A 15,738-nucleotide genomic window follows, 5' to 3' on the forward strand; every position below is an offset into this window, starting at 1 on the left:
TATAAGATACTTGAACGTTTCTTTACTGAATCTCTACACCAATGCACTGAGTACTTGAGAGGGAGGCTTAGAAAAACGAAGGGACCTGCCCATCGCACACAGGAAATGCCAGCCGGGATTCAAACTATCATCTGACCTTTGCTTATTCCATTGTGACTCATCTGCCTCCAGTTCATTCTAAATCCAACTTGGAATAATCTGAAAATCATCTTGGGGAACATTGGTGGGGATGGGGTGGAGCGATTTTATATTCATATTCTAGCGTGAATAAATATTAAGAAACACACTGGATCAGGAATAGGACACGCTGTTTGATAATGAACTAGGATTTATAGTAGGAAGTGTTAGCAAAACCTAACCTTCAGTTATGATCTAGAGGAGGTCAAACAGCTAAGTGTTGTAATGATAAAAAATTCAATCGCTAACACACTTTTTGACATTTTCTCAGCCAAGTGATTTCCTCTGATAGCACTGGTTCTATTAGGCCTTGGGGGTGAAATGTGCCTGCTTGTTTTTTGCTGAGGCAGATAATGAGGACATAGGGGTGTTTGATGAACCCACAAAAGCACAGTTGACTTGCTCATCGTGCTGCAGTGACTAAGGTTAATGCCTCGGAGAAACTGCTCTGTCGTAAATCCTTTTCCTAAAGGAGACTGTCAGAGCTCAACTAATAGTCTTGTTTAAGAGGAAAGTTGTAATTTGCATTGTTCAAGGGGACCTGAGCTAGCATGCTGTTTCCTGCCCTCCAGGAAGAGGGGTTTAGGGAAACCTTATATTGCACTGCTTGCCCTGCCAAATAAGCCAGATTGGGCGTCCTGTTAGGAGAGTTAGTAATTCAGTTTACCTGTTATCTAGTTGAAACGAGGCTGCCAATCAACACGTTAGATGTTCCTATTTGTTTAAAGCTTTAAAAAGGAAAAGCCGCCAGTGCACGCCCACCGTGGCCCTTTCCTCTGACCCACCACTGAATCTAAATCTGGGAATGGGGTCCAGGCAGAAGGACTTTAAACCTTCCTCCGGGCAATCTCAGGTGGGGCTGTGGTTGAAAACCCGCCTCTGCAGAACGTTTGCTAATTTGTAAGACTTAGCCTTGTACTTTTAACAAAATTTAACTCTTCACATCTGGTTAATCTTCTGCCCGTTCTATACCACACCCATCAGGTGGTAGTTCCTTTTACACTTTCGGTTTTAATTGTCCCTAAATCTAAGAATTGTACTTTGAAAAGCTATAACATATTTAGCACATTTCCAGGAGTGGAAGAGTAGGGAAAAGTCCTCTGTACTAGGGCAACATTCCAGAGATTTTTGCTAAGGTTTACTGGTTGTGAGTGAGGAACTGTCCTTTAAATTAGTTTTTACATAATATGCTTTTTAATTGACCACATAAACATGTTGTTAAAAGGTTTTTAAGTCCCTGTTGGTACAAAAAAGGTTATATACTTTTATGGTTCTAGTATTGTAATGTGGTCAAATAGTGGGGACAAAAACAGGAAGAATAGGGTCCACGTTGGGCCCTATCGTTTATTCTGCGCACGGCTCTTAGGAGGAGGAAACTTTTTCCAGGTACAAATACCTGATGGGCGCGCTTATCTTACAGAGGCCGGAGTTCTGTTCCCTCTTCATTCGTTAATGAGTTCTTGTCTCTCTGTGCCCTTGCATTATTTAATTTGTTGATCCTTTTTATAAAACTCTGAAAAACAAAAGAATGAGTTAGACCAGTGTTCTGTATCTGCACGGATTGGCAATCATATACTTGGCCATATCATTTCGGGGAATTTAATCCTTAAAGTTTTCCCTGTTGAACTAAAATATCTTGGGGGGGGGTGGGTAGATTTCAAAGTCGGTTTTTAATCAGAAAAGTGTAAATTGGAGAAAGAAGACCTAGTTAGCTTCCTACCACCATCAGAAGTATTTTCTTTGGAGTACATACCAAATATGTTAAAGTGCTACTGTATTTTTATGTTTTATTTGGAGAAGAATGAGGATACACTTAATTATAAAACTGTAGAAGTGCTTGTTAAACTTCAGTGCCTGGCCGGACTAAGGAGTGCTTTGCATGCTCTGTTTAAAAGCAAAAGGGCCTATGTTTTAGGGTAACAGAATGAAAGAAAATTGTTAAAATGTCACTTGACCCAGACAACAGAAAGAGATGAGAGACTTCATTCAGCTGTTAAAATATGCCTGTCTACACAGGATAAGGCAAATCAGCAACAACTGTGTTGCAAAAGCTGTTGGAAACAGCTGCCTGCTATTTCCAGATAGCAGTATGGGGGCTCTAATGAGGGTGTGACATTTCTCAACATTGTGTGCTGTGGTTAATAAAGGGCTTCAGAATCGCAGATCTGTCATACTGGCGCTGAAGGTGATTGGTCTACACTGGAGTGGGTGTTCCCTAAAATACACCGGGTATGACATGACGCTTGGGGATGCAAAAATGCCTTAGAAAAAGATCAACTGTGAAACCTCCAGACCATCCAAAAGGCCAGACCAAGCCATTAGCACCAAAGGAGACTTGCACTGCTACTCCACCCAGACCCTCCTACCCTGGGTCATTTGCTTAGTGATAATGGCTCAGTTTCACTTCTTTCCAGGGAGAAGGTTTCAATAAGGGAGGTGGGGTCAACCTCAGATAATATGGCCCAAATCTCGCTCTCAGGACATTGGGGTCATGTGGGCCTCTGGAAGAGAAAATAAGCTGGGAACCAGCCTCCTTTATGTGTGAGTCTTCAACACTTTTGAGATTGTGAGGATGGAGTCTAAAACAGGAAATGAGATGTTTACTTACCAAAAACTCTTGGTCCATAAAGTAGGGCTTTTCTGATGATCCATCATTTGTTTCCAGATCAACAGCAAAACACAGGAAAAGTGCATCCAGCACAGTTTCAAACATAGATAAAAAACTATGGGCTACTAAGTAGGCAAAAAACGCAACCAATAGTAGTGGGATTGCCCACACCTGGAGCACACGGTGGTAGTTAAATGCCATCAGTCCTCCAAAAACTGTGAAACACACCACTAGCACCTGTCCAGAACAAGAGTTTGTTGAAAATGTTTATAAGTTGGTTGGTTAGGATATTTTAGAAAAGACATTTGTCAGGTATAAGCAATAGTTTTCATGTATGTGCATGTGTGGGAGTGTATGTGCCTTACTGTAAAGAGTGCTTGTCAGAAAATTGGGTACAATGAAATAGGAAGAAGAAAAATGAAAAGCTATGATACCAAAAGAAAACCCAGCTAATTTGGAGGATGAGAAGAGTATATATACTTTCATTTTATCTGTGCCCAGTTTTTGTATTTATGCAGATGTAATGGTACCTCACAAAATTTTTAGTGTTTTTTTCACTAAATGCTACAAAAAGCATCTTCATTAAAAACATTTTTTTTAATAAATGCTATTTTTTAAATTAATTTTTATTTATTTTTGCGGTACGTGGGCCTCTCACTGCTGTGGCCTCTCCCGTTGCGGAGCACAGGCTCCGGACGCGCAGGCTCAGCGGCCATGGCTCACGGGCCCAGCCGCTCCGTGGCATATGGGATCTTCCCGGACCGGGGCACGAACCTGCGTCCCCTGCATCGGCAGGCGGACTCTCAACCACTGCGCCACCCGGGAAGCCCTATAAATGCTATTTTTAAAAACAACAGCACAACAACCCACTGAGTGGATATACCGTAGTTGAATATGTGAGTACTTTTACCCTGGGGATTAAAGTGGATGGGCTTTCCAATGCTGGTGTAGGGAGCTAATAGGATAATAGGCTTTTGCTGTATGTAATTATTATATTTCCAGGAATATGATTACAGGCCATGATGTACCTAACTGTTTAACAGACAAATTGGAGCCCCTGTGGAGCCCGCACTGCACTTGGATATCCATAAAGATGGACGCGAATGTCTGCATGCCACTTCATTCGAAAAAAAAAAATCAGCAATTATGCGTTCCTTTTGGGAAATATAGGAAAATGAATTACTGCCTAAAATAAAATACAAGTCTGCTATAGAAGAGTAGCTCCTGCTCACCGCAACTAGAGAAAGCCCGCACGCAGCAAGGAAGACCCACTGCAGCCATAAATAAATAAATAAATTTAGAAAAGAAAAAATGAAACCTCCTTCCAAAAATTCTGGGAAGTAGTTATTACAAAATATATCATCCACAATCCTACCAAGCTAATGTAAACAATACCACTTAGATACAACTACAACTTAGATTATTAGGCTGTTTTGAAAGGCGTAATCAGTTTGTTCTTCTAGAGCTACTGTCCCATGAAAAGTCTCTGGGGCCCAGCTGTGCCTTAAAATATATGTGCAATTAACACACACCTGTGAAGTCCATGCATGTTCTAACTTGTTACTGACAGCTAACCATGACAGTAACGCACCAGAGATATACACCAAATGCCACAGAAACACAAAGTGCTAACAAGGAGCCCAGGGTCCCCATATTTGGCACTGGCACAACTGGAGCCTGATATCTTGTTCATTTTAGGGCACCACGAATGTCCCTGGCATTCGTGTCCTATGTGGAGGACTGGCTGGAAGAAGCAAGGATGTCTAGCTTAGAAGAGGGAAGATGTGGAGGGAGGGTCAGGACATCTGTGGTCAAGAATTTGAAGGGCAGTCAACTGGAAATAGGACCAAACAGGTGTGTAGAATTAAGCCCAGTGGGTGACATGGAAAGAGACACGCGAGTACAGTATAAAGAATCTTCAACTTGAGGCATGGTCAAGTAGGGGCTGCAGCACCACTTTCATCACTCTTTTAGGGATTCTTCCCTGTAACCCAGAAAGGGGATGTGTTATCTTTAGTTCACAGATAGGAAAAATGAGGTTTTCAAAAGACTACATACAACTCCTTGGAAAAAGATGACAGCAGAAATGTAACTGGCTCCACCTGGGACGTTAACCATTCTATCTTTATATTTATGGATCCAATGCTCTTAAAATCATCAGGTTGCAATACTATTTCCATATATTGTTATGACAAACAACCCCTATTAAACATCCATTTTCTGAGGTTAGTAGCATTTTCATTTTAGATATGAGAAAGCAGGATTCAGAATGGTAGAAAGAAATGATCATAGCTAAGAGTAAGACTAGGATTCGAATCCTAGCTCTACCTATCGTGGGATCCTGGACAAGTTATTAAACCTCAGTTTCCTCATCTGTGAAACGGGGTTACTTCACAAGATTGAGGATTAAATGAGAGGATGAGGCATAGCATCTACCACAGAGTAAGCACTTGGGAAAGAGTAGTTCTCCTTCACGGTCTTGTTGTATGGCTTAATTTTTTTTTTTTTTTTTTTTTTTTTTGCGGTACACGGGCCTCTCACTGTTGTGGCCTCTCCCGTTGCGGAGCACAGGCTCCGGACGCGCAGGCTCAGCGGCCATGGCTCACGGGCCCAGCCGCTCGGCGGCATGTGGGATCTTCCCAGACCAGGGCACGAACCCGTGTCCCCTGCATCGGCAGGCGGACTCTCAACCACTGCGCCACCAGGGAAACCCTGGCTTAATTTTTGGATCCCAAGTTCCTTTATTATTTTAGTGAAGACATCTCACCTTTCCTAGAAAAATTACGAAGTCTCCAAAGCAGTTAACAGATGTAAAATGACTTGAATTCTTGGATAAGAGTTTGAGTGCATCTTTTGCTGATGTACAAAAATCTGTCCCATTAATGGCAGTTGTAGTGTATGCATTCTGAAACAAAAGACAATAGTTAAAAAGATGATGAGTCTTACTGTTGTAAAGACAATATAATGCCAATGCAGAATATTTTCAAAATAGAGAAAAATAGTTACTATTAACCCACTATCTCTACCCGTAACAGGTCATTTCATTTTCAAAGTCCCTTCCAGTCTCTGGAATATACACACATATATTTTCATATAATTGTAATAAATGGAAAAGATAAATAAGTATTTCTGGTCAGTATGGTGGATTGAGCATCACCGCTACAAACACATGGAAATGATGCATAAAGCATAACTATCTTAATGCACAGCAGAGTTTGAGGGGAGGAAAAGAAGTTTAGGTGCTAGAAACAAAGCAGACCCTAGCTAATGGTGAGCGCTGAACCCAAAGACTCAATGGGCAGGGAATCAGTAAAGGCTTTAGGAGTGAGGGGCTGGGGATTTAACACCTTGGGGCTAAGAAACAATGCTCAGGCCCATGCCAGGAAACTGAGCTGTCTGCATAAATACAGAATTTATATTCAAACTCAATCAGCCATTCCAGGAAAGTGGTATAGAAATGCAACACCTGCCTACGACCATTGAAATTACTAGGGTCTGGCCATAGGCAGAGCAAAACCACATACGCCCAGGCCAGGGAATGGTGGAGGCCCACAGACAACCATCCCTGAGGAAGATGAAGAAGCCTTCACAGGAAAAATGTACAGGTGACTCAAGGAAATGAACAGCACGTCAAACAAAAGAATCTGCACCTTGAGAACAATCTGAAATAAAGCATTCAAGGAAGTATGTTTAAGATGTTAAGGAGATAATAGAAGGAAGAGTGACCATAAAGAATGAACAGCATGGTGTAAAAAATGAAGAGGCAGTGTAGAAAACAAACGGAATAGAAATTCTAGAAATGAAAAGATATACAATTTAAATGGTTCAGTGTCATTGTTATATATCTGACTTATTTTCCTTTATATAGAAAATAAGCATTTTCATGTTGCTCCATGGCTTATTTATAATTTTAATTTTTAATAAATACATATTTTATCAGGGGGGTGTGTGTGTGTGTAGCTAGGGCATATTTAGACTATTTCAAATATTTTGCTATTATAAATAACTATGCAATGAACATCTTAATTTCCTCATTTTGGATAATTTCTTAAGGATAAATTTCCAGAAATGAGATTACTAAGTCAAAGAGGACAAGTGGGTATATGTGTTCATATAAGAAAATTTCTTTGGTAATTTTTCCAATATACCTTTTCCTTATAACTATACGATAATTTCAAAACCATCTATTTCTTACATTTCCCTTGAAATCTTTAAAATGCTACTTGCACTGCAGTTTACAATTTATAACTTCCCTGGGAAAATACACTGGAATGCTACCTGCTTGGGTTTTGCCTTGCCTTTTGGCTTAAAGGATGAAAGTTTTATCTCATGATATAAAAGTAATCCTTTCATACACTCATTCAAAAACATTGTAAAGAAACCAATTTGGAGTCTACTGCAGTAATTTAGCCCCAGTGATGCAGGTCTTAAGCAAGGTGAGTTACAGAGGAGAGGGAGACTAAGGCCGTGGAATTAACTGACCCTCTCTTGGTAACCCCCTCTTCCCCAAGGCCAACTAGAGAGGAATATTTGGCTCTTAAAGATGAAAGGCTGGTATTCACCTCCCCACACAGGGTACCCTGCTTGCCTCAGAGGGGATATTCTCAGTCAGATGTCAGATGAGGTCCCTGCAGAAATGCCTTAATGGGGCTTCCCTGGTGGTGCAGTGGTTGAGAGTCCGCCTGCCGATGTCAGGGGACACGGGTTCGTGCCCCGGTCCAGGAGGATCCCACATGCCGTGGAGCGGCTGAGCCCGTGAGCCATGGCCACTGAGCCTGCGCATCCGGAGCCTGTACTCCACGACAGGAGAGGCCACAGCAGTGAGAGGCCCACGTACCGCAAAAAAGAAAAAAGAAAAAAAAAAAAAAAGAAATGCCTTAATGGTATTCCACAAGAAGTTTTGATTTCTGACTTATGTAGAATGCATGTGAAATTGCTTTTAATATCCCAAACTGGCTGTTGGTGGACTTAAGTCTTGAGTGGGGACGTGGAAACTCATTGCTCATAATTTGATCAAGCATCTTTGATCATCTAAGGTTCTCAGAGCCCTGAGTACCAGCTCATCATCCTGAAGACACATGTGCAGGGTGGGTAGGTACAGACTGGAAACCAAGGTCAAGGCATTGTCCCAGGTGCTCTGGAAGATCAGGGAACTTTTGTTTTTTCATTCTAACTTTATGGACACGACACTAGCAACTTTAATTAGAACAAAGGGCTATTTAAAAGCATGGTGGTTAAGGTAAGCACAGGCCCTGTAGCCAGTCTCTGGGTTCCAATCCTAGTTCTTTTTTTTTTTTTGGCTGTGTTGGGTCTTTGTTGCTGTGCGCAGGCTTTCTCTAGTTGCGGTGAGCAGGGGCTCTTCGTTGTGATACGTGGGCTTCTTATTGTCGTGGCTTCTCTTGTTGTGGAGCATGGGCTCTAGGTGCGTGGGCTTCAGTAGTTGCAGCACGTGGGCTCAGTAGTTGTGGCTCGCAGGCTCAGTATTTGTGGCGCACAGGCTTAGTTGCTCTGGCATGTGGGATCTTCCTGGACCAGGGCTCGAACCCATGTCCCCTGCATTGGCAGGCGGATTCTTAACCACTGCGCCACCAGGGAAGTCCCTCAAATCCTAGTTCTTACCACCAACTGACTCTCGGTCTTGGGCAAATGATTTAACCCCTCTCAGACTTCAATGTCCTGATCTGTAAAGTGAGTTATAGCACCTACTGCAAAGGGTTGTTGGGAGGATTAAAGAACAGCTTCCCTATAAAGCATTTAGCAAAGCGCAGGCACATAGAAAGCATGTAATAAAGGGTGGCTATTTTCCTCCAGACCTCACCAATGATGAACTCATTTACTACTGGGAAACACAGAGGCCACTCTTTAAGCACGGAGGAGGTGCGGAAAGGACCCGTGGTTTCTTCATCTGTAGACTTTAATCCCTCACATTCTCAGGGACCCAGGAGGGGCAGGACCTGCTTCCCAGACCACGTCCCAGGCCCCCACGTGGTCTTGCTCCACAGCAATACCCCATGCCGCTCAGCCTCTTTCTTTGCATTCGGGCTCTGTCCCCAGCCCCCCACGGCCCCACTTCTGCCCTCTGAACTGAGGTTCTTGGTGTTCTTCCTGATTCAGGCTGGGAACAGAGTTTCTGCGGGACTTCCTTTACCTACAGATCGTAACCTCATAGTCAGTTTAGCACAACTGCTTATAAGCAATAAAAATAGATTTTGCTCCCTGGCTAAAATGATTAAAGGTTAAAATAGTACTTTCCCATGCATGTGTTGACTCCACAGATCTTGGGGGCCCATAACCATTTATCTTTTCTTTAATGTATCATGCCCAGTGAAAGACGGCATTAAAACCACTCTGACAGGGAAATTATATATACGCCTTCCTGCAGCTACTACACCACTAGTATTTGACCACAGGTTCAACCCTGATTGCCGCAGAGACCTAGAATTAATGTCTGAATGAAGAACTGGAGGAGGGAAGAATTGCTCATGACACAGGATACGGATTGTGAATTTCTGCAGTTTCAGCATTAGCTAATTTATACTTATTCTGAGGAGAAGTGCTTCCTTGCCAGGCAGCTGGAAGATGGACTGCAGTAAATGTTCAGTGTTGTAAGTCCTGGATTGGAGCATTTGCATTTGCCTGGCATGACAGAACGCTAAGGCAATCTGCAGACCCTCACAATGTGTGGAAAGGATAGATATAAGGAACAGGGAACACGTTTTGTTGGTTGTGAAGGTTAATCAGGAGATCCTGAAGCAAGGAAAAAGGAGGTAGAGGTACCAGGCTTTTATTACCAGACAAAATTCAGTGTGTCTGTTTAGCATCACCAAGCAAGTGGACACATCTATGCCTGAGACTGAACCCGTGAAAACACACAATCGATACAGGGAAGGATTCCCCGCTTGACTATGGAAGCACCTCAACACTAGGTTGCATTCTCATTCCTTTGCCTGGGACTGAGGACTCCCTGCGCGTACAGGTGGCTTTGCTTTCAGATTCGCATGCACTGTCCACCAAGGTCTGTCACAAGCTGCAGGGGAGGGTGGGTGGAGGTCTTGTGTGGCTGGGAGGATTCGTGAACAATGAACTACAACTCAAGCTCAGGTGAGACAGCAATGTGGAGTGGAAGCCCAGTCTGGGGTGAGGGAGAGGAGAGAGCATGGGGGAGGGGAGGGGGTAGAAGACGTCACATTAGTGGCATTAGGCCGGGCCCCTGCAGGGAACGTGGGGCAGATGGGGCCAAGGCAGCAGCAGAATGCGGTGGACTGAGACTCAGGGGTCAAGCAGAGAATTGTGGTGGGACTCCTCTAGACCCAGATCTCGGCGGGGCTGAAACGCCATGCTGTGGAGCAAGGGGAGTGACAGGAAGGTTCAGCCTGTGCTTCTGGAAGCTCTCCCAGGCTGCCCTGTGAAGGTTCAGGGCAGACCTCTCATTACTGTCTAACGCTGAGCTACAAAGCCCTGTACCTCCCAAAGCTCATTCTCACCAAAGCCCTTGGGGAGCCCCCAAGGCACTTCCACTGTGCCTCCTGGGCTCTGCTTGAGTTGCACATAAATGCCCTGTGACCACTCAAACGTTGAGTGCGTTGGTGTCATTAGCAGTCATAAGCCAGGGGCCAGGCCCAAAGAAAATGAGCTCTTCTGTGGGGAGAAAATAAGAGTACTAGGAATTGTGGGACTTCCCTGGTGGCGCAGTGGTTAAGAATCCACCTGCCAATGCAGGGAACACAGGTTCGATCGCTGGTCCGGGAAGATCCCACATGTCACGGAGCAACTAAGCCCGTGCGCCACAACTACTGAGCTTGCGCTCTAGAGCCCACGAGCCACAGGTACTGAGCCACGTGCCACAACTACTGAAGCCCACATGCCTAGAGCCCGTGCTCCACAAGAGAAGCCACCACAATGAGAAGCCCGCGCACCACAACGAAGAGTAGCCCCCGCTCACCACAACTAGAGAAAACCCGCTTGCAGCAACAAAGACCCAACGCAGCCAAAAATAAAATAGTAAATTAAAAAAAAAAAGAGTACTAGGAATTGTAACTCTTTCCAGGTGCTCTGCTCCCTTCCACCCCACTTCAAGAGATGCCTTAGTGATATGTCCCGAATGGCTTGCCACAGACCTGGCAGTAGCTTCCTAATTTGTCCCTGTGGCCTTTTTTTCACTTTCACTATCAATAGGCAGGTGTGCAACTTCTGTGTGTAAATAAATAATAATAGTAACTAATAATGGTAAGAATCACGGAGTGCAGACTACGTGCCAGGCCCTATTCTAGATCCCCCTGAATGCAGTTAGTCCTCTTAACAACCACAACTGGACGATGAGGTAGCTGCAGAAACCGGGGTGCAGAGAGGTTGGGTAGCACACCCCAGGCACACGCATGCGACGGAAGTTGCATCACTTACAAGAAATGGACCTCTGACTCATTCAGGCCCATCAGTAAAACATTTACTTTGAGCTGTACTCTGTGCTTTTCCTTCCAAAAGGTTCAAAATAATAAAGTGGTGCTCTTAGGAGACGTGTCATTAAAAAGAGCCAAGGATGCGGCAGGATGGTTTAGTAGAAAGAGGCTGGGTTCCAATCACATTGCCTCCAAAGACTGGCTGAATGGCTTCCACTAGGTAATGTCACTTCGCACTTACACGAGCCCTCAGGTTCTAGCTAAAGATGCTACACGTCTGTGCGGTACTTCAAAGTGGACTAGGCACCCTCCTGCTATTGTCTTACTTAATCTGCTCCTCAGCACGACTCAGTGAAATAACCACCATGGGTATATTATTCCTATTTGACAGAAAATTCTAATCTTTGAAGAGAAATGAAAGATTTAAGTGTACTTTTAGGTAACAGAAAAGTTGGATTACCTCTTTACTTTGAGAGTTGTCCAAGAATGTTAATTGCAGCTTTTACACAGAAAGAACATTTTTCCTCCTTAACTCAAGCCGGAAGCCAGCCCAGTCTACCCTGTGTCCTTCATCAGTGAAGGGCAGCCATTCGTCCTCCCACGAAACCGAAGCGGGCCCTTCTTTTGGTGGCAGAACTGTGAACCCGAGCTTCTGCTGACTCTTCAAAAAGGTAAACAGAGTTTCCCTCCGTTTAGGAGGGAAAGGCATTTGCCAAAAGCCATGCCGTGAAGAGCCAGCTTTATTTCTGGAATGGCTTCCTAACAAAATTCTGATATTTATTAACTCAAAATAAAACAGGAACTAGGAAAACAAACCTGAGAAACTGGATGATGAATAAATAACACTGGTATTCATCCTTTCCTCAGAACCAAAAGTAATACAGTGAAATCTGAGGCCAGAGTGATCCCCGTACATCCAAGGGTCTTTTCTGGTGAAACCTGCAGGAACCATCACAAGCTAGTTTCATCTCAGCCCTGTTTTTATCACAAACACATGCTGAGGGAGGTGGGGCACAGCCTCCAGGCCTGGCGCTCGCTGCTTGGATCAGTCCAAGAGCTCACCGCTCACCAGTTGCAAAAGTCCGGCGAGACGGCGAGTGGGGGAATCTGCCGGCCCCTCGGGGTTGGGACCAGGTGGGGTGGAGGCACTGTAAAGCCGGGTGCTCGGCAGTGCTGTCCTGTTTGCGCCTTTTAAATGTATTTCCTTTTTGCTTATTTTTTAGAATAATGGCTTTAGCATTTTCATGCTCATCATTAAAGAAAATCAAGCAACATGGAGACAAAGAAGAAAGCAAGAAAATCGCTCTGATCCCACCCCTCACATCACATGGACCTCACCCCAATGTTTCCCTGCAAAGATACACAGAAGGGAGACAGACAGAGGGAGGAAGTATGGGCAGGCAAGCAACAGTTATAAAAATGGAAACAAAAAGTACAGTTTAAGTAAAAGCACGAATGTGAATTTGACTTCAGCAAAGGAAACTGAAACTGAAGGAATATTTGAATGTCAGACACATGTATCTTCACACACAAGACCTAGGTTTCTAAAGAAAACTTTATAAAATTATTATGAAAAACATTAAGAGGTTAGAGTGCTTATTTTGTTTTTTTTTTTTTAACACTGTGGCTTAAGTTTCAGCAGCATGGATGGTGAAAGATGAGTTGTCTTACGCTTTCTCCCGCGTCCCGAACTTAGTGCGTTTCGTTATTATTCTGACTTTGTCAGGCTTTGAACATCTACAGCCTCTTCTGTGGTGACGGCTCTAGTTACTTAATGGAGTGTACCCAGCACAGCTACTGTGCCTGCCGCCTTACCTTCCTGCTCTGTGCTAGCTGCTCTGACACTCTCCTGCAGGACGTGGTGGCGGGTGGGATTCCTTGGCCAAGACGCCCTCCCTGTGAGGCTCGTGCTCATTGAATGGCTACAGGAAGATGCTGTGGCAAACCAAGAATGGCCTCCAAATAATACTTCTTCATGCAAAGCCAAATTCAATTCACTGGTACATTTGTTCCTTCCGTAGAATGTTAGGATTAAAAGGCTACCCCAGACGTCACCCAGGAAAACCCTCTCATTTTACTGATGAGGAAACGGAAGTCTCAACAGGCTAAGTGACCAGACAGAGGTAACCAAGATGGACATGAATCAGATATTCACAGCCACGCCCCTTCCTCCCCCAAATCCAGAAAAAGCCAAGGAGGCCACTGCATTTTGCTGAACTTGGCCATCATTGATGTGCTAGCAGAGTTCTGCCCTCCCAGTGAAAACCCACCGGGACAAGGATGCGATGCTTAGTGATGAGCAGATCCTGGATACGGGGCTGCGCAGCAAGTGCCGCCTGCCTCCCCACAGGCCCACAGAGGGCTCTCCCTGCGTCAACCTCATCCGACCTGGGTATAATCAGCGGAGGAAATGAGAGAGGCGAAGGGAGGCCTGGGCGTCCATAAGGCAAAATTAAAGTTGCAGCCTGTGAAACAGAAAGCGCAGGGGATGGGAAATGCGCGTACTGTATTTTGATCTTAGGCTTTATTAGAAAGAAGACTAAATGGACGGGCTGTCCCCTGTGAGTGACGACCATCGGCTTCCTCTCCTCCTTACTCTTACTCTTGACAAGGAACTGCGGGCAGCACAATGAAGCCATTAAGGCTACAGACCTGGCGTCATACGGATTCCCACAGAGCAGCTAGCATTCTAGATAAGCTCTTCAGCCTCTGGGCCTCAGCTTCCTCATTTGTACAGCGGGGGTAATACCCACTTAACACACAGAGTCCTTGAGAGGACGAACTTAGACCGCATATGTAAAATGTGTACCAGGGTTCCTGGCAGACCCGCAAAACTCAATAAATGGCTATGTTATTTACAGACCTGAGGAGGTTGGTTCTTTAGTTGAGAGAATGCCAAATATCTCTCATTTGAAGCTCAGCCCGCAGAAACGGCAAGAGGGAGATGGAGGGCAGAAGCGGGAATGTTTACATGTTTTCGTGTATTGCACATCCGGGGGAATAACTTTTGAAGTCAGGTGTGTGTCCCTCCGTGAACACACTGTTGATGGGTGTGGGGCTGGTGAAGCAACGGCCGACCTGTTAGGCTGCATGAGAAAGGCCTGCTGACAGAGAGCCTGGTAGTTGACTAAAGGTCGCAGGCTGCTGGGAGTAATTACTGCTTTGTGCATGGCTTAGCTCAGCATGCAGTGAAAACTCTTATAAGAAAAAAGCATGTATTTAAAGACACTGGCTGTAACAACAGAACTCTTCTTTCTGAAGCTCTGTAGACTATCAGCCCTTCCACTCTGGCCTTCTCTAACCACTGGCACTTCTGCCTGGAAAGCAGCTTTTCTTGCAGTCCGTCTTAGGTGTTGTTAGGGCAGTTCCAACAAGAAAGGGCAGCTCTTTGAGCTTGTATTTCCTTTTTCTTTATTGTCTCCCTGCTACTCTTAGCAGATGCTCCAGGCTCTGTGAAGGCCGCACGAAGCAGGGCTGGGCTGAGAAAGTAGGGGCTCATCCTTCCATCCACAGACGCGTACGGAGGGTGTGCCTCTGCTAAGCTCGGGGCTGGGCACGGGCCACTGAGCCAGACCGACAGGCTTATGTTCTTGCATCTCAGGAAGTTCCTTTGTTGCTGCCGTGATGGAGGCAAGACGTGGGCATGGCCAGCAGGCCCAGAGGGCCCTTCTCACCCCCACTGAGATTCATCCTCATGAAGTCATCTGGCCTCAGCTGTCTCACTGCTTGGATGAATGCGAGTCTAGCAAATGCTTCTCTCTGCCTCACCCCTATGCCAGCTGAGGCCTTCTATAAAAGGCAAAAGGAGGGGGAAGATGAAACCATTTGAAGAGCATCAAAGACTGGATCCACTTGCTGAAACTTCTAGGAACTTTCTAGTCCTGCCTAGATAAGAATGCTAACTGAGCCAAAATTCTTAGTCACTTCCTCTCCTATTTGTCACAGACCTCGTTTCTGAAATGTCTATAGAGATGAGACTCTAAACGGAAGGAGGACTGTCCAGCTATCCCCAGTGTGTGTGTGATCGTTCACTTTGCTATCCTGACTTCTGTTTCGCTTCCCTCATGTATTTCCTCCTTTCTTGCCTCTCTGCCCACCTCATTCCCGCAGGACTCGGAAGGCTCATTCCCCCAGGTGAGGGGAGGGAGCTGGGGGTGTGTGCAGGAGAAGACACCCAGTCTGCATTTCTTACTGGCTTTTGATTTCTAAAATTTTAAGCTCTTCAGGCCCTTCCTACCAGTGGAGAAGGTGAAGGAAGGGGTTTCCCAATATGACCCGAGTCTGGGAGCAACAGGTGGGTGTGCAGGTCTTCCTCCACCCCCGGATTAGAAAATGAGACTCCCCTGCACTGGGGAAAGAAGCGGGGGAAGAGATCTGTGGGTCCTGACCAGGCGTCCAGCTCTGCTTTTTTTTAAGCAGAGCACGGAACAGTGGCAAGACTCTAAAGGCGAGTGCCCACTCCTAGGGTCTGAGTTTGCCAGGAGTGAGGGGGTTCCAGAGACATGAGGGGCTTTCATTGCTAAAACCAGAACAGTCCCAGACAAAGCAGGAGGGTTG

The 15,738-nt window shown here is 45.2% G+C and overlaps 1 protein-coding gene across 1 annotated transcript in view; it reads right to left on the reverse strand.

The window, feature by feature from the left end:
* Nucleotides 1-1,487: 1,487 nt before the first annotated feature.
* Nucleotides 1,488-15,738, reverse strand: part of SLC44A3 (solute carrier family 44 member 3) — a 78,815-nt gene continuing 64,564 nt past the window's right edge. Inside the window, exons 11-13 of the mRNA XM_060142474.1 lie at nt 5,553-5,690; nt 2,786-3,022; nt 1,488-1,690 (exon numbers count right to left, since the gene is read on the reverse strand). Coding sequence (XP_059998457.1) covers nt 1,592-1,690; nt 2,786-3,022; nt 5,553-5,690 — 474 coding nt within the window. The 3' untranslated portion in view covers nt 1,488-1,591. The remainder of the gene's footprint in view (nt 1,691-2,785; nt 3,023-5,552; nt 5,691-15,738) is intronic.

This window comes from Lagenorhynchus albirostris, chromosome 2 (genome assembly GCF_949774975.1).
Source record: "Lagenorhynchus albirostris chromosome 2, mLagAlb1.1, whole genome shotgun sequence".
NCBI lineage: Eukaryota > Metazoa > Chordata > Mammalia > Artiodactyla > Delphinidae > Lagenorhynchus > Lagenorhynchus albirostris.